This window comes from Trachemys scripta, chromosome 13 (genome assembly GCF_013100865.1).
Source record: "Trachemys scripta elegans isolate TJP31775 chromosome 13, CAS_Tse_1.0, whole genome shotgun sequence".
Lineage (NCBI taxonomy): Eukaryota > Metazoa > Chordata > Testudines > Emydidae > Trachemys > Trachemys scripta.
Genome location: NC_048310.1, coordinates 27615169 through 27638981, shown reverse-complemented (window position 1 = coordinate 27638981; position 23813 = coordinate 27615169). Strand labels below are relative to the sequence as shown.

At 41.5% G+C, this 23813-nt stretch overlaps 1 protein-coding gene across 1 annotated transcript in view; it reads left to right on the top strand.

Moving 5' to 3' along the window:
• The window catches only part of LOC117886829 (plasmanylethanolamine desaturase-like), a 76768-nt gene that overhangs the window by 39146 nt on the left and 13809 nt on the right, over nt 1-23813 (top strand). Inside the window, exon 3 of the mRNA XM_034788898.1 lies at nt 9722-9813. Within this exon, the coding sequence (XP_034644789.1) occupies nt 9722-9813 (92 nt within the window). The remainder of the gene's footprint in view (nt 1-9721; nt 9814-23813) is intronic.

Sequence of the window (23813 nt, the reverse complement as noted above, 5' to 3'; positions counted from 1 at the left end):
TCGGGCAGCTTGGCTCTTAAACAGAGCCGAAGTCTGAGTCGGGAGGAGCAGAGCAGCCGCGGGAGAGGAAGTGCCCGGCCGGTATTTTTCCCGGATATGTTCGGCTTTTTGGCAATTCCCCCCGGATGGGGGTTTGATTGCCGAAAAGCCGGACATGTCCGGGAAAAAACGGACATATGGTAACCCTACTTGTATCCCACAAAAGGCCTCTCAAGTGCTGGATATATGATGCAGGGATAGGAGCACTTTATGGATAATGTAGTGCTCCTGTACTGCTGGTATGAATTTAATTCACAAGGGGAACTTGTACAAAAGTTTGTTCCAGCCACACTCCATGAGTGTTATACATGGGAGAGCATAGTCTTGAGAAGTACGGATACAAGAGTATTTTCTGATGAATACCTTATGGACATATTATCGCAACCATAATACAAATATTTTAACAGCTCAGATGCATTCTCTTCACCCAATTCTCAAACAACTATAAAGACATTCTTGATTTTATTTCCAGTTTTCATTTCCTGAAATAGTCTGAAGGCACTTGTTTGCTTTCAGAGACTAAGGCCCTGATCCTGCAATCTGATCCGTGCAGCAGAACCCCAGTGACTTTGCTGGGTCTCCCTGCAGTCACAGGGGCCCAGCTCCATGGATTCAAGTGCAGGATCTGGGCCTAACCTTATTAAAAATGAATTTTTCCCCTTCAATCTGTAATTGACACTGATTACTCACTCAAGCTCATGTAATCCAGTTGAGTGCAGTGGTATTTGGAATCACATTACATGTCACCAGGGCAAGTCTACACTACAGCGCTACATCAGAACAGCTGCACCAAGTCTGGTGAAGAAACGCTATGCCAATGGGAGAGCGCTCTGCCATTAGCATAATTACTCCAGCTCGGTGGGAAGCGGAAGCTATGTCAGTGGGAGAGCAGTGTGGACAGTTCAAGACTTGCGTTGCTCAAGTGGGGTGGAGCTTTTTCACACTCCTGAGCAACGTAAGTTAGACTTAAGCGGTTGTGTAGACCTGCCCTTACTTATACTGCTTGTCAGCAGTTTTTCCAGGTTGTTTAAAAATGTCCTTCCCACCCACTTCCCTTAGAAATTGGCAATACTCCCTATGAAATAAGCTATAAAACAACTGACTTGTTTTGAAATGATTGAAGATCTAGTAAAGGATTTGTACTGGAAAGTTCACCTAGTCTTTAGCTGTAGTGGAACAGATGTGCCATCGTCATTATACTTGACTTTATAGAACAATTGGTTTAGTGCTACTAGAAGTTTAATATGGCCTCTTGCTTTAGGAAGCTCTTAAGAGGATAACCATGATTTAAAAAAAATATAAACGACAAAAGCCTCTGAGGTTGCCTGGAATTTCATTGCCTGTACAGTGATTTTATGTGGGCTTACAGGAGAGTTAATACCAATTAGAGATGTAACTCATCTTCAGTTATCATTAAAGCAAGCACTGATCTGACTGTGGAAAGCCATGTGTGGGATGAGTGAATGTGTGAGTTTGATTATTTGGGAATGTTTGTGCATAATATGTGCAGGTTGTCTTATCTTTCTAATACTTTGCAGTCCCCCTGCCCATGAGGCTTATGTCTTTAATTTCCTAATAGCATGACTCCTTCCAGTTTTGCCTCTCTGTCGCTTGAAGCAGTATCCTTGCTCATTGTTTTGAAAAATCATATTATGCCTGTCCATCTTTTTGTTCTTTACATTGGCTGCCTATAAAGTGGTGGATTAAGTTTAAATTGGCCCCTTGGTTTCTAATGATGCAGGCACTGGCTATACTGAAAACAGCCTTGTTGAAGTTTCCTTTTTATTGATAAGTTGTGTTCTAGAGCTCCCACTCTGTTGCTTTATGGGTTGGCCTTTGCTGTGTGCGTAGACTTTGAATGTGGAATTTCCTGTCCCTGGACATCTATCTCAGCTAGTCTTGCCCCATTTATATATGGCTTAATTTTTTTCCCAGAGGTATTTTTAGTATGACCACTGTTGGTCTCATATTTGTTTGTTCCTTTTTTAAGTTAAATCTCTTTCCAATTATCTACATGTAGAGTTATAGGAAGGCAGTGTTGTTGTAGGTGAAGCATAGGAATGCCTTAAGATATTTTAAATCAGTTGTAATTATTGTTAATAGGTGAATAGTTCGGAGGCTTATCCCAACTATCTAAATCTCTAGAGCCCGCTAAAATAAGCGGGAAACCCTTATATAAATGCTTTCTTGTACTTCTTGCTTCCACGTTGACTGTTTTGTGAAGTATTTCCAGCCCTCCTCTCAAACCCAAAAAGTTGAACTCACTAATGCAATATTTCTGGGTCAGCTCATTCACCCAGCGTGGGAGTCCATTAGGGTATAGTGAGGCCACAGACCGAAAAAGCTATGGATCCATGGATATCTAGGGTCACAATCCCCATATCACCTTGCTGGCTCATTCTGGTTGTACTTCCCCTTTGGACTGTACCCCAGCTGTTGATAACACACTGTGAACTCTTGGAGGGGTGTGGGAGCGTCACAGAGTGGTATATCCTTATGTAGTTTCTGGAGAGGAATATACCTCTCCTGTGTGTCTCTCTCTCCCCCCAACTCCCTACCTTTCCAATCCTAGCCATGTCCTGTTTTTGTCCTGCGTGGTAGAGTATCCACATGAATCTTCTTCAGAGAGGAGAGAGACTGGTATGTGAAGTAGGAGGCTTCCATTGCTATCTTCTCTTATGCAGGGCCCAACAGCAGTATCCCATCCCTGTCCCACAGCAGGAGGTGAGGGGAGCATTGGAGTCTGTCTCGGGGGTTATGCTTTTAATTCTAGCCAGGCAAACTACTGTGATCTGAATGGATTTGCTTTATTAACACCTTGCAAGCATCAGTGCTTTTGAACATTTTAGAGAGTGAAGATTTAACATCGACTTCAGCTGTGCTTTAATAAAGAATGATTTAAAAATCTGTTCTGTTTTATAAACCTTAGAATTTCACAATGATTGTGCTTCTCACAAAGACCTGTGATGACTGAAATATATTTCCTGGAGCTCTTTGTTTGTGTTTGCATTCAGTCGTAATGAGAGATGATGGAGAGAGATTAGGTTGTTAAGAATATTGTATGTATTGTAAGTGAATGCTGCTTTCCTTTCCTTTCCTTTTGACCCAGGTAGTTTGTAGTGAAGTTTTCTTCTTGTTTTGTAATTTAATATACTACCATTGATTTGGTTTGATTTAATGCATTTGAGTGAAGAGGTTCTGAAACAAGAGATACTTAGTTTTACTTGGTTTTGATTGTACAAGGCAAAATAAAAGACTTCTGTAATCTAGTCTGCAGACTGACAAGCTGAGTTTACAAAGAGCATGTGAGAAGCCCAGTATGCACAGAACATTTCTCTTGGAAAACACCCATGTATGTGTTTCCACTTAGCAGGAAAAATAATGACACTTTATAAAGTCCACACCAGAGGGCTTGGCACCTCCAAAAAGGATCCTGGCAAGGTTAGTCCTAATAAGCAAAATATGTAAATTTAAATTTAAAATATTTTCTTACTAGAAGGTGCATAAATTATTCCCAATGGGCACTTACATGACAATAAATTTCACTTGCTTGGGAATTAATGCACCCCACTTATATTACTTTGTTCTATTTTTTAAAAAATGAATTATTCATTTAAACTGTACTCTAGTCTACTTAGTTCTTTAAAAGGACACTCAACCATTTATTTTTTAGCCCCAAATTTAACAATGGAAAGGTATATCTTATCTAGTACATATGGAATGCCTGGATACATGAAATATAACACCTTTACTGAATTCAATGTAATTAGAAAATACAAAAATAAAACAAATGTGCAAAAAGCGATACCACTTTGGTTGATTCTTATGATTGTTTGAAACACTATATATATTATATAATAAAACTGTGTTTGAGGGTGTTCAGGTTTAACTCCTAAAAAATTATTTGGGTCCCCAGTAAGTAACCCAGACAGCATACGGGCAATGTGGATGTTCTAGCATGTATGTGCCTATTCCTGCTAGCAACCACAGAGATCTGTTTTGGCTGTCCCCTGCTTGTCTGCGCAGCTGCCTCTGTAGTAGCTCCATCTAATTCTTTGCAGGGGCTAGAGGGTACCAGGTTTGCTAGAATTTAATAATGATCCATATAAGAATGATCCATCTAGAAGCACTATGAGGAGTGGTTGGATTGTAAATCAGGAGCTGAAGATAGGCAGAGGGGAGACACAAAATCAGCAGTTGATAGGGATGGCAGTGTCGGGTGATTGTCAGTTCATCTGGACGACTGGCAGTTTCTGAAAAGAATAAGGGCCAGCATTGATGCACCAACCCTTGTGCTTAGTTAAACAGGTTCTAATGCCAAGGGTTTGCAAGTATAATGAGTATTCAGTTTGTATCTAATTTTTCCTTTTTTGAAGCACTTGGAGATACTTGAAATACCAAAGTTGTCACACAGGCTTAAACTCTCTTCATGAAAACAATGTAGGGTGGGATTTTCAAAAGCATTTGGCACTGGCCTATCCCAACTCCCTTTCAGATCAATTATAAAGCTCCTGTTGACTTAATCGGGAGCAAATGTAGTCAGTCAAAAGCTGAGCACTTTTGAAAATCTCTCCCTAAACTGTAAATGAGAATATACATTTGAGGATATCACAACATACATTTTTATACCATGCTTATGATTGTGCTATTTGAGTGACTTACATTTGTCACTTCATCTGCTTGATGATGTCACTTCATCCGTCTGATGTGCCTATAATTCATATTTACATATCATTTACTCTTTGTACTCATATGCTGCATCAAGGGAGGCCCATATCAGTTGCCATATAAAAACCTTTCTGAAGCTCTCTAAATAGCATAGTTATTTCATTAACTTGAAGCTTAATAAATTTTCTCCACTCTTTTCTTTCATGTCTTATGTATAGGGACAAAATGGCTATCGACTAAATAAAATGTGACGTTATTTGGTTTGTAAATTTTTTCCTGATACATTTGACTTGATATTCATTTTAAGTGGACTTTGGTTTTTTAGTCATTTGATATAGTTCATTGTTAAATGTCATTCTAATAATGGAAATACTAAACTATGACAGGTTTCAAAGAATATTTCAAATACTAAGTCTGGAGGTAACAGCTTTATTACTGCTTGATGACTTGACCCATATTTCCTAACATGATTTCCCTGCTGTAACTTGAAGTGAGTTCATGTAAGTCTAATGATATCAGTTGACCTTGAGAGTAAAACCCAAAAGCCTGTGGGGGTTTTTAGTTTCTTGCACTGTTGTTAAACATTATCCTTTTTTTAAATGAAGTATTTAAAAACTTCCCGTATACTAAAATATATGTGTACGATTTATTTCAAACAACCAATATTTTTCTAGTTACTTATGAATCTCCAAATAGTGTGTTTTACAATACAGATGCATAGTGCAAGAATTAAACAGCATCAAAACACAATTATGATAATACCTTCTATAACACACATGGTGTTGGTAAATTGAAAGGCTGTGTGATAATGGTTATCAGACACCTTTGGCCAACTCACCATCACTAATCAGTCTCATCTGGGACTACTTCAAACATTCAAACCCCTCCAGACTTTTATTTTTAAACAACTTGCCTGTTTCCTCCTGTCTCATAAATGTGGAATTTCCCACAGAATTACATTGGCCTAGGAACAATTTAGGAATAGTGACAAGTTTAAAGTCAGATATCTATCTTGAAACCCATCAGACCAGAAACGTGAAATTTTATACCAGCCAGTGTGATGGGGACATTGCCAGCTTTCCAGTGCGTAAACCACTGGCTTTTAGCTCTGAGATGCCCAATCTTAAAACTTGCTTTGAGTCCTTTAAGAGCAAAACCTTAAAAACACCACATTATTCTGCATAGAAAATCTATTCTAATCATGTTTTAGAGGTTTCTAAAATGTATTTCAGAAAATCTTTATCATTCTGAACCCTACATCATTGGGCTAAGGGCATTAAGAGAACCTGACCTTACAAGTGGAGGGATATAAAAATTTTGAAAACTCCTTCAAACAGTTTCTAAAATGTTTTTTTCCGTAAAGGATGTGGAATGCATAGAATATGTGACTGTATGATATAAAGACTTTACCAACACTGTTGATGTATTTGAATAATTTTCATGTGACTTTACCACTTGTAAGTAATGTGGCCGTCCCAAGTTGATGTCGATACAACCTTCATGCCACACCATCATGCCTTCTCTGTTTCCCATGGTGTGGCTGCCACTGATACAGACAAATAAGCACGTTTCCAGTAACTCTAGGTGTGGCAGTCCCTAGCCAGGCACTTCTGAGCTTGCTGCATCAGTTATGAATGTTAAAAAAAATGCTTGAACCCGGTCACCTCTTTCAGTACAAATTAAGCACTGTCCGTTTCTATCCTCAGTGCATCAGATGGTGATACACAGTCAGGATACAGAAAGTTTCATGTCCACTCCAGCTCCTTCTCACCTCCATGCAGCCAGACTCCTCAGTTGATTCTTGCCTGTGTTGAAGAAGCAGCAGGTGCCTCATACTGAGGTGGCATCTTGAACCTTTTCAACCTGCTTCATTCTTCAGCTGGGAAAGAAAAAGAAGCTAGCCAGGTACTCACTGCAACTCCACTCTCCAGCATTTTGTTGTGGGCATTGTATGAACATGGGGCACTGGCTCCTCTTCGCAGATGGTCACTGGTTCACCTGAGGCAGGGCTGATAAAGGGCACTTTCACTATGCTTCAGTCACAGGGCTGGACAAATCTCTTAGCTGCTCCACCCCCAAGGTAGAAGAAAGAGGAGGAAAGCAGTGTCAAGGAGGAGATTGTCCAGAGGATCCTTTTACCCTTTCTGTGCCCCCACTTGGAAAAAAATTGGTTCCAGAGGCCATTGCCTGTATCAGCTAGGCACATGGAGCTTCCTTCATAGGTCGCCTTTTCTCTTCTTCACCTAAAATCTCCCTAACTGAGGGCTCTTTTCAGCTCTCTGTCTCACCTGTCTACTTCTGATCTTCTCCCAAGACTTCTCTGTCATGGGTGGCAGAAAGGTGCTGTCTCTTTTGCCTCTTAAAATGGGATAAACCGGTTAAGGAGGTTTTTGAGCTGAGGTTATTGCTAGTCAAACCTATTTGTGTAAGGCAGTGACAGTCACACCATGGGAGTGGACAGAAATGGAAAAAACATTTGGAACCTTTCAAATGTTTAATTTGTGTTGCAAAAAACAGTTCAGTTGTTTTGACTATCCTGATGGTTTTCTGGTATGTGTAATAGCATACCAACAGAGAAGTTAGATAAAATACTCTTTATGGAAGGTTGCAATGTAACACTACTTTTTTTCTTAGAATTCAGAATGGTGAAACACAAAGCAGGTTGCTCCCTAAAACAGAGGCATAACTTGCCCCACCTTACTCTAGGCTTTTTGTTTGCTGCTTTTATGCTTCCCTACAGAGCTCCCTAGGCTGCAAGCAGGACCAGAAACCCCTGAGCATTAAAATACTAGCGCTACAATTTTAATACATTTTCTGCACATCACATTTTCCAGGGCATGACCACAGAGGTACAGATGCCCACAAAACTGTCTAATCAGATGTATAGCTTGGGCTGAGTGACTGAAATTAGGAAGTCAAGGCAGACTAACCTATATTATACAGACTTTGCAGTCATCAGCTGGGGAGTTTGCCTGCATGGAAGGAAGAGGCAGAACTGTGCATAAAAATTCCTGTACCTCAGGTGGGCACCACCGCTGACCTGACAGAAGACAAGGATTTACCCATTTTTCTGTACCGGTGGTAGTCACGCCATGAAACATAACTAACTGTCACATTTGTTGTTATAGTGCTATTTTTGTGAATTATGCCCAGTTTGCATGTTAGAGGAAGACTGAATTAAGGGTATAATCCTGCTCCCACTGAAATTATCTACATTTCTAAATTTTGACAAATAAGATCTCCCAGATGGAGGAAGAAATATTTTATGTAACGTAGAGGACACTATTAGAAGGCGAAATCTTTAAGTCCTCACTCTGTTTTTATGCCAGCCCGTGCTCAAGTAAACTCCTATGAAAATCCATCAGACTTTGGGGTTTGACCCTTAAAATAGACTATGAAATTAATGGCCCATTTGAAATATTAGGATAAGTGCAGTTGACTTTAGGAAAATCCTTTAGTCTGAATACTAACATGCTTCATAGTGTTAGACTCAAGGAGCTCAATTTATTTAGTTTAACAAAGAGACGGTTTAGGGGTGACTTGATTACAGTCTATAAATATCTTCATGGGGAACAAATATTTAATAATGGTCTCTTCAGTCTAGCAGAGAAAGATATAACATGATGCAATGCTGGAAGTTGAAGCTAGACAAATCCAGATTGGAAATAAAGCATGCATTTTTAACAATGCAAGTAATTAAGTATTGGAACAATATACCAAGCGTCATTGTGGATTCTCTATCACTGACAATTTTTAAATTGAGACTGGATGTTTTTACTAAAAGATCTGCTCTAGGAATTATTTTTGGGAAGTTAAATAGCTTGTGTTTTATGGGCGATCAGACTACATGATCACACTGGTCCCTTCTGGCCTTGGAAGCTATGAATACAAGTTCAGGGTGGTTATTAAATCTAGTTGTTGCAGTGACAACATGTCATACTGATTTCAAATATTTTTTTTAAATTCAGGACAAAGATGGTTTGCATGAAGAATTTATTTACTGTGAAGGGGAGTTTGTTTACATGGTAGCTAAGCAGGACAATGCAAAGAATTGATCGGAGGAAAAGTAACTGGTACTGCAATTGTTTTGAATTAACAACTTGGCTTTAGTTTGACAGGCAAATCATGAATCTTAGAGTTAGATAATTAGCCCATTTAAAAAAACCCTTTCCTTTTAGTTGTATTTGAATAACTAAAATAGAGTTTTATGGACAGTAGATGGAGTTACTGATATGCTGTATATAAAGCTTATGAAATAGTAATACAAATCTTCAGCATTTTTGCTAGATGTTAATATTGAACCAGCATTTGAAAATGAGGGAATAGTTCAATATAAGTAGCTCTCGTAGTTTAATCACAATAAACCCTGATCCAGTATTTTTGAAGCCTTGCCCTTGTTGAGATAGAATATGAAATTAAGCATTCAGATCTGGAAACCCCAGTCTCGGGAGAATTTTGCTCTTTTGGAAAAGGCTCTCAGCACAATGGAACCATCTTATGTTGCTGGAATAAAAGGCATTTCTGGAAGGTATTTCAATGAAAATACGAAACAGTACAGGCCACATAGAGAAAGGGAGAGAGAGAGAGATAAGGAAGAATATGGTTGAAAAAATGTTGAAGAAACACTGGGCTAACCCCATTATTTTGTGCTAGGTTGGGTTAAGTAAACCTACAATAGAGAAACCTTTAAAAACTGATTAATGAATTACTATTAAAATGAAGTTGGCACCTGCTGACTTGCTGCATTTTTATATGTAAAACTGATTTCTGATTCTGCCTGATTCCAGAAGCAGCTTTTTAATATGTTTTTAAATAGAGACTTTACATTTCTTTTCATTGAGATTGATTAAACTGAATTTTGCTAGGTTTGTGTGGTCTCATAAAAAGTATTTTTGCTTTGGAAATCAGTGACTTTTAAAAAAAAAAAAAAAAATTCTGCTGCATAGGGTAAGTGGTTGATGTAACTTCACTGTGTAGATTAGCTTCTACTGTTAACATTTTTTTTTATTTCCAGTTGCTGGAATTATTACAGCTGATTTTGCCTCAGGCATGGTTCACTGGGGAGCTGATACCTGGGGTTCCGTTGATATCCCTGTCATTGGCAAGGTAAGGAGAAGTTGACTTGCATTCAATATGATCAGTAGACCAGAAATAAATCATTTTAATATGCTTTCTGAAGATAAAAAATTAGGAAGGGTTGTGGGTGTCTTTCTGGTTTTATGCACCCATCCACCAGCAATACCTGGGAACCTTGACAAAAACTCTTGAGAAAGTGTTCATTCTTTCTTATGTATTGAGAAATGGATCTCACTTAAACACTGAAGAAATTAACTTGTTTCAAAGAGAGTATTTTTCTGTGTACCCACCCAATAAGAATTAATTTTTTAATAAAGCGAATGCTGTAAAAGCATTTAGTGCTCAGGTTATCCACTGAACAAGTTTAATCTGTGACACATAAAATGCAGTTCAGAAAAGCTTTTGCATTAAATCTAGGTATTTCTACTGTGCCTATTACTATAGTATCGGAGCACCAAAGTAACTGTTTAATTTTTAGAAATGCTTATTAGTACCTTATACTGAGATATGTGGAAGGAGGGGTATAATTGAGTGACTTTTGTGCAATTGTATAATATGTTCATTTAAAAAAAAAATCAGCACTGGAAAAAAACAGATCTTATTAGAAACGTACAGTTTTGTGAAGTCTGCCGTTAGTGTCTGAACATCAGTGAAATAAGTTATTTCCTTGTGACAATGCCATATTTAGCACACTAATAAAAGAGGGGAAAGAAAGTGATCTTTGATACGCTAATTATTTTTGGTACTTGCATCAGAGTTTAGTAAATCAGCATGCTACATCTGCAGTGCTAACCAAACTAATCTAAAATACTGGCCTCCCTGTGGAGGTATAGAAATGTCATAGTCCATGGAGACTTGCACTGCATTTATGCAGGTCTGCCTTTTCTGTCATAGATTCAACAGACCTTCTCAGAGAAGATCTACAGTGCTTTAAACAACCTTAACATGGGGTTTAATGATATTAATGAATATCAGCCTTGTACTAAATAAATTTTTATCACTTGCTTTACCTACTACAGTAATTCCTCAGTGCAGTGTAACACATTCAATCTGCCAGCTTGCTGTTAATCTCAAATGCATCTTTGACAAAAGAATCCATCTTATCTTTGTGTGTGTGTGTGTGTGTGTGTGTGTGTAGTTGCCAAATCTGGCACTTAATCAGGTCATTGAAATACTATATGTGAAGCTGTTTAGTAATATGAATGTAATAGGGTTGATGAGACCATTCGTATGATATACATTACAAAAGCTCCATCTTATCCTCACTTAATTTTGTATGTGGTATAGCATATATGCCTTCCTTTCACAAAACAAAATATTAATAGACATAAATGAGGCATGGGCTCAAAGTGGTGACATCTGAGGTATATACAGATAAATAAAGTGTAAGCATGTGTATGTGTGTTACACACAGCTACACACACTATTTAGAGATCAACAAGTTTGGTCATATATGTGAGAGATATATTAGGTTTTGTGTGCATATTTATGTTTTCATTTTTCCATTCTGACTTCTGATCTGAATTTTTAATATATGAATGCTTCTAGTTTTCATTAAGAAAGAGTGGATTATTTTAAAGGACTAGTCTCAAAATTATTAATTTCAATTTAGCAACAGCCAAGAACAATATGTAACAATGTAACTAGCGGTGTTTTGTAATTAAAATAATTTTACCTTTTTATTTAGCAGAAATGGTATAATTAAATTAATTATGGGTCTCCATCTAAAGTCAGTCCTGTCTAACATTATCTGGTGAATTTTTTAAATGCATATTATTTATTTATATTTAGCTACTTGGTAGCACTCACAGTATATTTTCCATTTGCAGTGCTGTAGCCGTGTTGGTAACCGGATATCAGAGAGGCGGGTGGGTGAGACTAACTTCTGTTGGTGGAAGAGGCAAGTCCTTCAGACTTTGTGTTAACTACTTATGCTAAACAATCGGTTGCACCTTGAGTTTTGCTGTGACACTGAGTTCCTTTCCCAGACCTGAAGAAGAGCTCAGTGTAGCTTGAAAGCTTTTCTTTTTTTATCAGCAGAAGTTGGTCCAATAAAATATATTACCTCATCCACCTTGTCTCGCTAAGGTATTTTCCAGACATTCAAGAAGTTGAGAGAGATAAGATGTTTATATAAGTCAATTAGATTCATGATAGGAAGGATGGAAGAAGTGGGTCTTAATTCTGGACATGGAAGAGGCCCTTGCAGACTAGCTTAATGTACCTGCATAGATAGCTGCATGGCAGATGTCATGGAGGTCAGGTGACTTTGTGAGAATCAGATGGCTGGAGATGAGAAGGAATATTGGTGGAGTGGATGGTCTGGGGGTACTGCTAAACTTGATATAGGTGGATAACTAGGAATGGGCAGAGCCTTGAAATAGATTATGAGCTTATATCTGATGCAATAGTGAAGGAATTTCATACTGGGGAGTGACGTGCTCATCAGTTAGATCAAGGGAGAGGACTTTAACAGCTGCGTTTTTTATGTATTGAAGGAGCAATGTGTGTATGATCAAGGCTAGAGAGAATGGCCAAGATTTTCAAAAGTGCAGAGCATTCACAGCTCCCCTTGAATTCAAGTCCCTAAAGTCCTTAGGCCAAGGTAAAATTGAATATTGAAGTCAGTGGGAGTGGTTGGGTATTTACCACTTTTGCAAAATCAAGCTACTTATATTTTGAGTGTGTGTGTGTGTAATGTATACAATATCTCTGTTAAACTGAGAGGCAGTGTAATCAGGACACTGGATTGAGAGTCAGGTGAACTGGGTTTTAGTTCTCTTTCTCCCACTGACTTATTATGTCTCTTTATCTCTCTGTGTCTCAGGGTATGTCTACACTACGAGAGTAGTTGGATTTTACTTAAAGCGAATTTGTGGAACTGATATTACAAAGTCGAACATGTGTATCCGCACTAAGGACAGTAATTCGACTTTGTGAGTCCACACTAACGGGGCAAGTGTCGACATTGGAAGCGGTGCACTGTGGGCAGCTATCCCACAGTTCCCGCAGTTCCCGCTGCCCATTGGAATTCTGGGTCGAGCCCCCAATGCCTGCTGGGGCAAAAAATGTGTTGAGGGTGGTTTTGGGTAACTGTCGTCATTCAACCCTCACTCCCGTCCTCCCTTCGTGAAAGCGCCGGCGGGCAATCAGTTCACGCACTTTTCTGGTGATTGACAGCGTGGACGCCACAGTACTGCGAGCATGGAGCCCGCTGCGATCATCGCTGCAGTTATGGCCGTTGTCAACACCTCGCACCTTATCATCCACCTTTTTCAGAGGCAGATGCTGAGAACTCGGGCGAGGAGGCTACGGCAGCGCGGTGAGGACATTAAGTCTGAGAGGGGCACAGACCTCTCACAAAGCACGGGACCCCGCACTGTGAACATCATGGTGGCAATGGGTCATGTTGATGCTGTGGTACGGTGATTCTGGGCCCGGGAAACAAGCATGGACTGGTGGGACCGCATAGTGCTGCAGGTCTGGGATGAATCACAGTGGCTGCGAAACTTTAGGATGCGTAAGGGAATTTTCCTGGAACTTTGTGAGTTGCTGTCCCCTGCCCTGAAGCGCAAGGACACCTGGATGCGAACAGTCCTGACTGTCCAGAAGCGAGTGGCCATAGCCCTCTGGAAGCTTGCAACGCCAGACAGCTACCAGTCAGTCGCAAATCACTTTGGAGTGGGCAAATCTACCGTGGGGGTTGCTGTGATGCAAGTAGCCAATGCAATCGTTGAGCTACTGCTCTCAAAGGTAGTGACTCTGGGAAACGTGCAGGTGATCATAGATGGCTTTCGCTGCAATGGGATTCCCAAACTGCGGTGGGGCTATAGATAGAACTCACATCCCTATCCTGGGACCGGACCACCAGGCCAGCCAGTACATTAACCGAAAGGGCTACTTTTCAATGGTGCTGCAAGCACTGGTGGACCATAGGGGACGTTTTACCAACATCAACGTCAGATGGACGGGCAAGGTTCATGATGCTCGCGTTTTCAGGAACTCTGGTCTGTTTAGACGGCTGCAGGAAGGTATTTACTTCCCGGACCACAAAGTAACTGTTGGGGATGTGGAGATGCCTATAGTGATCCTCAGGGACCCAGCCTACCCGCTAATGCCCTGGCTCATGAAGCCCTATACAGGTGCCCTGAAAAAGAGCTCTTCAACTACCATCTGAGCAAGTGCAGAATGGTGGCGGAGTATGCTTTTGGACGTCTGAAGGGGAGATGGAGAAGCTTACTGACTCGCTCTGATCTCAGCGAAACCAATATCCCCATTGTTATTGCAGCTTGCTGTGTGCTCCGCAGTCTCTGTGAGAGCAAGGGGGAGACATTTATGGCGGAGTGGGAGGTTGAGGCAAATCGCCTGGCTGCTGATTACGCCCAGCCAGACAGCCGGGCGATTAGAAGAGCCCAGCGGGACGCGCTGTGCATCCAGGAAGCTTTGAAAGTTAGGTTCCAGAGTGAGCAGGGTAACCTGTGACTATTACGTTTGTTTAAACAGAAGCTGAACCTGCCACCGTTTCCTTACCCACTTAATGTTGACTATCCTCTCCAGTTACCAACCCCCTTCCCCCCCTTCCAACACACCTTTAAAAATAAAATAAATGAAACTTTGTTCATTAACACCGTTTTCTTTATTAAGGATTTCGTGGTAAAGTGTTGAAACTGGGACGCAGACAGTGGTGGGGAGCGGGTGTAGTGATGGAAAGGACGCTTCTAAACTCGAGGAATGACAGGCTCCTGCTCCTAGAGCGGTCCGCAGTGGTGGACTGGTTGTTTCAACGGAGCCTGCCACCCCTCCTTTTCGGGACTCTGTGTGTGGGGGCTATGTGACTTTGTGGCGGGGGAAGGTGGTTACAGATCCCCTGCTGCGTGGTTCTGTCATCCAGGCTAAGGACCGCTGCATAAGATCTGTAACCGCCCTCCCCCGCCACAAACTCACATAGCCCCCCCACACAGAACATAAAAACCACCTCCCAGACTGACCAGGGTGCCTAGTGATTGCAATGTGTGTGTGACCTTCTGCTGAACCTGCCCCGTGTCTGTACTCTGGTAAAGGTGACTGTCCTCTCCAATTACCAACCCCTTTTCCCCCCTTCAAACACACTCTCCTCTAAAAGAACATGACGGAAACAGTAATTAACAGAAACGTATTTTTTATTAACAACTACACAGTTAGGGGATGAAACTGGGATGGGGGCTTGGGTGAGGTGCTTTTGGAGTGAAGGAAAGGACTTATCAGATCTTTGGGAATGAGAGCCTTCTGCTACTTGAGCAGTCTTCAGGGGTGGAGTGACTGTTTTCACGGCCCCTGACGCCCCTCCTTCTTGGGACTTTGGGCGAGGGGGGGATGGGACTTTGTGGCGGGGGAGGGCGGTTAGAGATAGACTGCAGCGGGGCTCTGTCCTCCTGCCTCCAGTCCTGCAGAACATCTACAAGGCGCTGGAGCGTGTCCGTTTGCTCCCTCATTAGTCCAAGCAGCGTTTGAGTCGCCTGCTGGTCTTCCTGCCACCACCTGTCCTCCCGTTCTCTGTGTGATCGCTGGTATTGTGACATGTTCTCCCTCCACTGGGTCTGCTGTGCCGCCTTGGCTCGGGAGCAGCCCATAAGTTCTGAGAACATCTCGTCCCGTGTCCTTTTCTTTCGTCGCCTGATCTGCGCCAGCCTCTGGGAGGAGGATGCTGGGGTAGCTCGGGAGACACTCGCAGCTGTGGGATGGGAAAAAGGGAGTGAATTCCTCACAAAGATACAGTTTTGAGAACAATGAATATAGCCTCTCTGTGAACAAGACCATGCACAGTACCTATCACATGCGCACTCAGTACAAGGTCGAATTTTCGGCCTTCCCATTGAGTGCCTGGGGTCTTGCTGTACAGATCACACAAGCGGGGCCGGACAACAGAATTAGGCTAGCAGGTGCACATGGTAAGCCGTAGACTTTTGGCTGCTTAAAGCTTAATTTATAGCAGTGCCCTCCTTTCAAGTTCCAACCAATGATCCTAGCGTTGGCCAGTTCCTGCTGCCGGCAATCCGGCCAGCATGAACTCTGCCCCTGTCCCACCCCCCTCGCGGCTGTCCCCGGGAAAGATCCCTGCATGCTGCCCCTGTCCCGCCTCTACCACGTGGCTGTAAACCGCCGGTTACAGTTATGTAAAGGAACAGGCAATCAGTCCCAATACTAACGTTCCCCTAATTCAAAGCAGGTCACCATGAGTGATATCACTCTGGTGAGGATTTCGGAGACAGAAAAAGACTGCATGCTGTGTGAATGCCAGCAAACACCAGGGCCATATGCCGCCATGCTTTGCGAGGCAATGATCCCGGAGTACTTGCTGCTAGCCTGGCGCGGAAAAGTTTCCTACCATGGAGGACGCAATAAGGCCGCTCTCCCCAGGAACCTGATTCAAAGGCCTTCACAAAACCTCCAGGAGAGCTTCGTGGAGATATCCCAGGAGGATTTCTGCTCTATCCCCGGACATATTGACAGAATTTTCCAGTAGCTGCACTGGCAAGGACTAAAAACTAAAGCGCCTAGGGCAAACTAATCATGAAAAACCCATTGTTAAGATACCATTCCTATTCTGTTCAAAATAAATGTTTAAAACACTTACCTACTGATCCTTCCCCTGATTCACGGTCTGGGTTACTGCCTTGGGAGGGTTGGTAGGGGATCTCCGTGAGGGTGATGAAGAGATCCTGGCTGTCAGGGAAATCAGCGTTGAAAGCGCTGTCGACTGCCTCATCCTCCTCATCTCCTTCCTCATCTTCCCCGTCCACAAACATTTCAGAGGAAGCGGCCGTCGACAATACCCCATCGTCAGAGTCCACGGACAGTGGTGGGGTAGTGGTGGCGGCCGCACCTAGAATGGAATGCAGGGCCTTGTAGAAACGGCATGTCTGGGGCTGGGATCTGGAGCGTCCATTTGACGCTTTGGTCTTCTGGTACCCTTGTCTCAGCTCCTTGATTTTCACACGGCACTGTGTTGCATCCCGGCTGTATCCTCTCTCCGTCATGGCTTTTGCGATCTTCTCGTAGATCTTCGCATTCCGTTTTTTTGATCGCAGCTCCGAAAGCACAGACTCATCGCCCCACACAGCGATCAGATCCAAGACTTCCCGATCAGTCCATGCTGGGGCCCTCTTTCTATTCTGCGATTGCATGGTCACCTCTGCTGGAGAGCTCTGCATTGTTGCCAGTGCTGCTGAGCTCGCCACGATGTCCAAACTGGAAATGAGATTCAAACTGGCCAGACAGGAAAAGGAATTCAAATTTTCCCGGGGCTTTTCCTGTGTGGCTGGTGGCTGGTCAGAGCATCCGAGCTCGGACTGCTGTCCAGAGCGTCAACAGAGTGGTGCACTGTGGGATAGCTCCCGGAGCTATCAGCGTCGAATTCCATCCACACCTACCCTAATTTGACATGGCCATGTCGAATTTAGCGCTGCTCCCCTCGTTGGGGAGGAGTACAGAAATCGATTTAAAGAGACCTCTATGTCAAAATAAATAGCTTTGTTGTGTGGACGGTGCAGGGTTAATTCGAGTTAACGCTGCTAAATTCGACATAATCTCCTAGTGTAGACCAGGCCTCAGTGTCCACATCTGTAAAATTGAGATTATTAAATCTTAAAATTAAGATTTGCTTTTCTTTTTAAAGTGCTTTGAGATAAGTATGAAAAGCTTATGTAAAAATAACTTATTATTCCTAAATTCTGCAGTACAACCCTGATTTTTCCCCCTTCCCTATTATATTCTTAAATTTTCTTAAATCTTTGGGAAGATAGGCTTTTGTATAAAAGGGATAGAAATGTATTGTGCATAACTATATGAAAGAGCTGTACGATGGTTTTTAACCTGGTATTTCAGCTAACCTGAGGTTGGATAGTTGAGACTGAACGGTGCATTTATTTTAACTGTTCTTGATTAAGGGGTGGGAATTTGCCCTTTACATTTAGGTGATTATTTTTATACCATATTTTTGACCTTTCATGGCTATGTTTGGAGCTTGTGGTTGCTAAGCACTTTTTACCTCCTTCTTTAAAAATCAGTCACAAGACAATGACAGGTTTGAGACTGTATTTGAGAGGCTGGCAAAGTGGTTGGATTTTCTCATACTCGCAGCAATCCTCACATATTTCTTGCTGCTGAGCTGCTAAGACCGTGACCTATCTGATGCTGTAATACTTTTTCCCTTTTCTCCTTTGACCCATTGTTTTCAGAGTTTCCTTAGAGTCCTGCCTGTGAACCACACATACTGCAGCTTGATGCCTCTGTGTGTAGCTTCTGAGTTTGCCCTTGCTCTACAGTTGACCTTGCAAGGTCTTTCTTTCCTGTAATGTTTATATTTTATTCATTTTCAAGGTAGAATGTTTACCCTCAGAGTTGTTGTTCACATATTAGTAACAATCTCCATAGCAAAGAAATTTACAGTGAAGCTGTAATACTAAGACTATACAAACACATGAAGCTTAAATGTCAATCTACCCATTTCTGAGGGTGTATCTTTCTCTCTTATATAGTGCCAGAATTGCAACCATTAATTTTACTAATATCTCTGGGGAAGCACATCAGATTACAGGACATATTATACCAATATTATCAGAAAGAGATGGGATATTATTTTTGAACCATTTTCCTGCTCATAACAATGTATTTAGGATCTAGCTAATTAATAACAGGCTAGTTAAACTAGAAGAAGGCAAATAGCTATAGAACATTCCAGACTTGGGTGCCTAAAGGTTAACACCTAAATCCGTGTTTTGGAACCTAAAGGAAGGGAGTCTGATTCCCAGAAGTACTAAGTTCTTACCGCTCCCATTGAAGTCATTGCGTAGAGGCAGGCATTTAGCAATCGAATTGGAAAACTGACATCAAATAGAGACAAGGAGAGAGAGGTCTCTGGCTTCCCTGAATGAAAGACACATTGAACAAAGGGACAAAAGATCTTCCCAGACTCCTCCCTGAAGCAGCAAAGGATTAGTCTGAAGTAATACTGGACACACAGCCCAGGGTGAAGGTCCATGATTTAGTGCCAGAATTCTGTACACACAAGTGCACATGCAGTGACAATAATATTGCAGATGGGAAATTAGCCCTCTAATTGGCTGATATACTGACTCAGGTGCCAACAACGAGATGAGCAATTATGGAAGGAATCTGGTCCCAAAGATGGACTTGGAGACCAAAATGTTCTAACTTGTCATTTTAAATTAGGGCCTGGTTTTCAGAGGTGCTGATGCACAATCTTTTCCCAGGGTTCTCTGGTGTAGCATAGTTTCTTGGTGTCCACCCCTCTGACCCGTTTTCTAGCCGTCTAGCCAGAAGCATTCTGGAGCTACCCATCCTGCAGATTCCAGGATGGAAATCTCAGTGTTTTAACAAATACAGCTCTTTGTCACATAGCTATGTCTTACAAGAGGAATTTCAGTCTCCTGCCAGCACAGTGTCACTTGTATATTTTGCTTGCCCTACCAAGATTGTCCCCCTACCACATCTTACCTTGGTGGTTACTTCTCCTGCAACTCCTTGGTTATTTTGTTTGTTCACTGTGTCACCTGCATCCTCTCAGGGCACCAGCCAGATCCTTGACCCAATATGACTCAAGTAAACAGGGAAAAGGGCCTTGGGACCCAACAATGCAAATTACTGTTTCATTTTTTTACTTAAAAAAATGAATTGGAACTAGCCTATTACTTCCCAAGGGTAGTTAATGGGGAAATTTTCAAAGCTACCTAAGAGCTTTAGGAGCACAAGTCCTAGTGAAAGTCAGTGGAGATTGTGCTCCCAAATCTCTTAGGTGCTTTTGAAAATCTTCCTCCTGAATGGCCTTTCTAAAAGATTTTAAAGGCTAAAATCCTTTATTTGCAAAGGCCAGAAAGCATTGTGCCCTCATACTTTTCATAACAATTGTCATTGTATTTTAGTCAAAAGAAATGCAAAGAGATTTTATTAGTTATTTTAACACATTGAAGCTATGTCTCCGACTTAATAGCTTATTGCTGCAGTTTGAATCCTGCATAGCTATTCAGATTACATGTTTACAATTCCCAAATTTATGTATTTATTCAGAGGATAGTCTTAGCAGTCATTTTTATCATTTGCTGTGTGATAGATATTCCTAGCCTGGTGGTCAGTGTTGACCACAGATCCATCCATTATTCCAGAGCCAGTGCAGTAATGCTATTATTTTAGAAGGAGGTGGTATAGTTCTAATAGTGCCTCAGTACATAATTTTCCTTTTGTAGCAATTATTTTCATCTTCTGCTAAGTGGCTACTATACGTCTTCGTTACATAAATAGCATTGTTATCCGTCCATTGGAGGAGCTGTGGAGGATATGAGTATTTTAAATTTCTTATTGTATAATTCCAGATAATTACTTGGTTTAAATCAATTTTGTCTTCAGTTTTCTGCAGATGATTTAGTCAAACAAATGAACGCTATTTTGTTATGTTTCCTTTCGTGTTCTTGTTGTTCACTTTTTTCATGCTTCCTTTTGGAAGTGTAAGAACTCTGAAATCCACCCATAGAGAAAGGTCTATTGAAAATATATCAGTGTTTGCTTGTAACTTGCAGGACTTCACATCAGCATCATTGCTGTTGTATTAAGCAATCATTTCAATATGTGACCTTTCATGGTGACAGTTTGGTGTTTAATTGAATACTTTCCATTAGCTCTCTTTTCTCAGATTGATTTCTGTACTTCCTTAGCATAATGAATATAGAGATTTCCAAGAACAAAAAGTGCTACTACCCTATTAGCCATACCAGGAAAATAAATTGACACATTTCTCCAATTAAACGTGCTGGGTTTTTTGAAAGTTCTTTGAGAAATTCCTTGCTTCTTACACACCAGATAACGAAATCTCTTAATGCCATAATCTCTTAGTAATGTAGGATCTTTCTAGGTCTAAGGCTAGATTGTTTTATGCTTTCAAAGCATGAGTTACCAGAAAGGGACATTCTTTCCAAAAGACAGTTCTTTGAGTAGTGTCCCTAGGATGCTCCATGTCAAGTGTGTATGTGCTTTCGATTGGAGATTTTCGGTAGTAATGCCCGTTAGGCGCACTCATACACCCTACTCATTCTCGTGCCATGCAACAAAGGCTACGTAGGGCTGTATGGATGAATCCCCCTCAGTGCCTTCTCAACCACCTTGGCCTGAGACAGCACATCCAGCATGCCCACTTCAATTGGTCAAGCTTGCCTCAACTAGTCTTTAGTTAATTGTTAGTTTTATTTGTTTAGTGTTTAATATTGTTGAATTTGCTGGTTTTTGTTAGAGGATTGTGCCTTGTCTTTATTCCTCTCCTCCTCCTCCCCCCACTTCCTTCTTGGAGGTTCTCCCTCCGCTCGGAGATATGCCGAGATCACCGGGGTTCTGATCATGGCCGGCTCCAGGCACCAGTGCAACAAGCAGGTGCTTGGGGCGGCGAACGGAAAGGGGTGGCACGTGCAGCTCTTTGGCGGCAATTTGGCGGCGGGTCTCTCAGTCCCTCTCGGAGGGAAGGACCTGCTGACGAATTGCCCCGAGGAATGAAGCGGTGGCGGTAGAGATGCCGCCGAAGTGCTGCCGATCGCTGCGGTTTTTTTTTTTTGTTTTTTTGTTTTGTTTTGTTTTTTGGCCACTTGGGGCAGCAAAAACGCTAGAGTCGGCCCTGGTTCTGATATTGTCTCACTTGCTGGGAGGTGATCCTAGTCAGTGACTGGCATTCCTGGTGCGTTCGTTCTCTAGGAGAAACACATGTTCCACAGAAGTACAATTTCTGTTTAGCCCTTAAAAGCAGGGCCAGGAAGAAAAGGAAGATTAAGCTGAGGAGGTTTTATGATGGAGTGCTTCCTCTGCCTCACCTCAGACCCAGGGCAGGAGATTTCCCCTCCCACACCCACACACCAGTCTCAGCAAACATAGCGCCCCGTCAGCCTCGGCCCAGTCTTCACCTCGACCTTCCATCCTAAAGTGACCCTTTGCATCATCTGGATACGTGAAAGTTAGGGTTAGAATTTAGTAACTGGTCAGATATATATCAGGTTTTTATTTTACGTGGAGCAGCGCTTAGTGTCAGAATGCTTGTTACGGACTTATATACATTAGCTTTCAAATAATAATCTTATAATATAAAATAATAATCTTCGTGCAATCGATATCCATTATCTTATTTGTTAATGAGCTGGCAGCTACAGTACCACTTAAAAAGTCACTATTTGCTGCTTGGCAGTATTTTCAGTTCATGGAGTTTGTTCCACTGCTGTTCCACTATTCATAGAATCCCTTTTCAAGCACTTGTGGATACAGATGGTTGAAATACCATGTAAAATTCTTCTCTTAGATCCTCCTGAAAGCAAATAGCTCCTTACATGTGCAGTACTCCCATTTGGTCTGAAAGCATGGGATTTATCTCTTAGAGTTGGACATGTGTTGCAATCCCATTTCCATGAAAGAACCTCAACATGGTGTATTTGTGCTGTACTATAAATTTGGTGGTGTGTCTAATGACATTCAGAAATTTTTGCAATCTTTTAAATGTTGCAGGGTTTCTTTCTTTGTTTCTTTCAGCCGCCCACTTTGATGAATGACAGGTTTTCATCCTTTTTCATATGTGGGGAAAAAGCAGCTTTGATTCCCTTTCTCCTGAGAAATTTTACAAAATATTCCATAAGTCATCTTCAAACCAATGGTGTTTCCTTCTTTCAAGGTTCTTGGGATCATTTTCTTTTCTCTGAAGTCATATGCCATCTTGTAAAGATACATAGCAGTCTTCAAATTCACTTTTGTGTCCTGGAAAGTTGATCTAAGAAATACATTTTTCTACGAGATGATAAACTTGTCATCAAAATGTAAAAATTGTCTTTCATCCAATCAGAATTTTTTTCCTACCAGCTAAGACATTGATCTTGCAATTGACCACATGCAGATACACCGCTGTTCTTTCTCTGAGCCCCATTGCAATGGGTGATGTTCCGTGTGGGTGCACATCTGTGCAGGTGTGTGGTCAGTTGCTAGATCAGGGCCTTAAAACGTAATGAACTGCCTTTGTCCACCTGCCATTTTCCTTTTAGAGTCTACTAGTAACTGAAAACAATTTATTAGGGGAACTCAGTATACGGTTATAATTAACTTAGCAACAGTGACTGTCACACACAAATCTATTACTTATTTTGTGTACAAGATTCTAAGAGTTTTTTATAAAAATAAATAAATAAATAGATATGTTAGTCTTTAAGGTGCTACCGGACTCCTCATTGTTTTTATAAAAATATAGCAGTTAAAATAAATAGAATGATTAGCAACAATCAGAGGAAACTTACAGTGCTTGCTGGGAAAACTGATCCAAGATATGTTTATACCTCAAGCACAAATTAACTCGCCCTTACTTGGGATAGCCTTCTTTTTATGGTTATTTGTATTGAGTGGTTATTTGTTCACTAGTCAGCCTCAAACATGTTCTAGGTGCTTGATAGACAAGAAGGAGAATTAGTATGAAGAGATTAGTATAGCTTTTTTTTCATGAGCATCAGTACAATGAGATATTTTGATGTTCTATATCTGTCTAAGGCTATGCCTACACTTGTGATGGCATAAAGAGTACAGACTCTGCATGTCCCCCAAGCATGGGTATAAATAAGCAGTGCTTCCCCATCCACACTGCTAGGTGAGTGGAGCAAAGACATGCTAGAACCTTAGGGTATGTACCCTATATGGCTCTCTACATGCCCGAGCAGTGCCTCTCCTGTCTATGCTCTTATATTTAGCATGTAGCATCCTGCTTCTGGAGCCTTTTCCCGCCACAGAGAAAGGCTTCAGCAGTGGAAAACTGCCAGAGCTTTTCCCCGCTACCTCTCCCCAGCCAGAGCTTTTCCCCGCTACCTCTCCCCAGCCAGAGCTTTTCACTGCTGCATGTAGCTACATACCACAGTCTGGCTGCAGCCTGCTTTCCTATATAAATTGTAGCTATACATACCCTACATGATGCTCCCGGTGTAGACAAGGCCTAGGTAATGTTGTTGCTGGTCAAGTTTTTGTTGGAAATACAC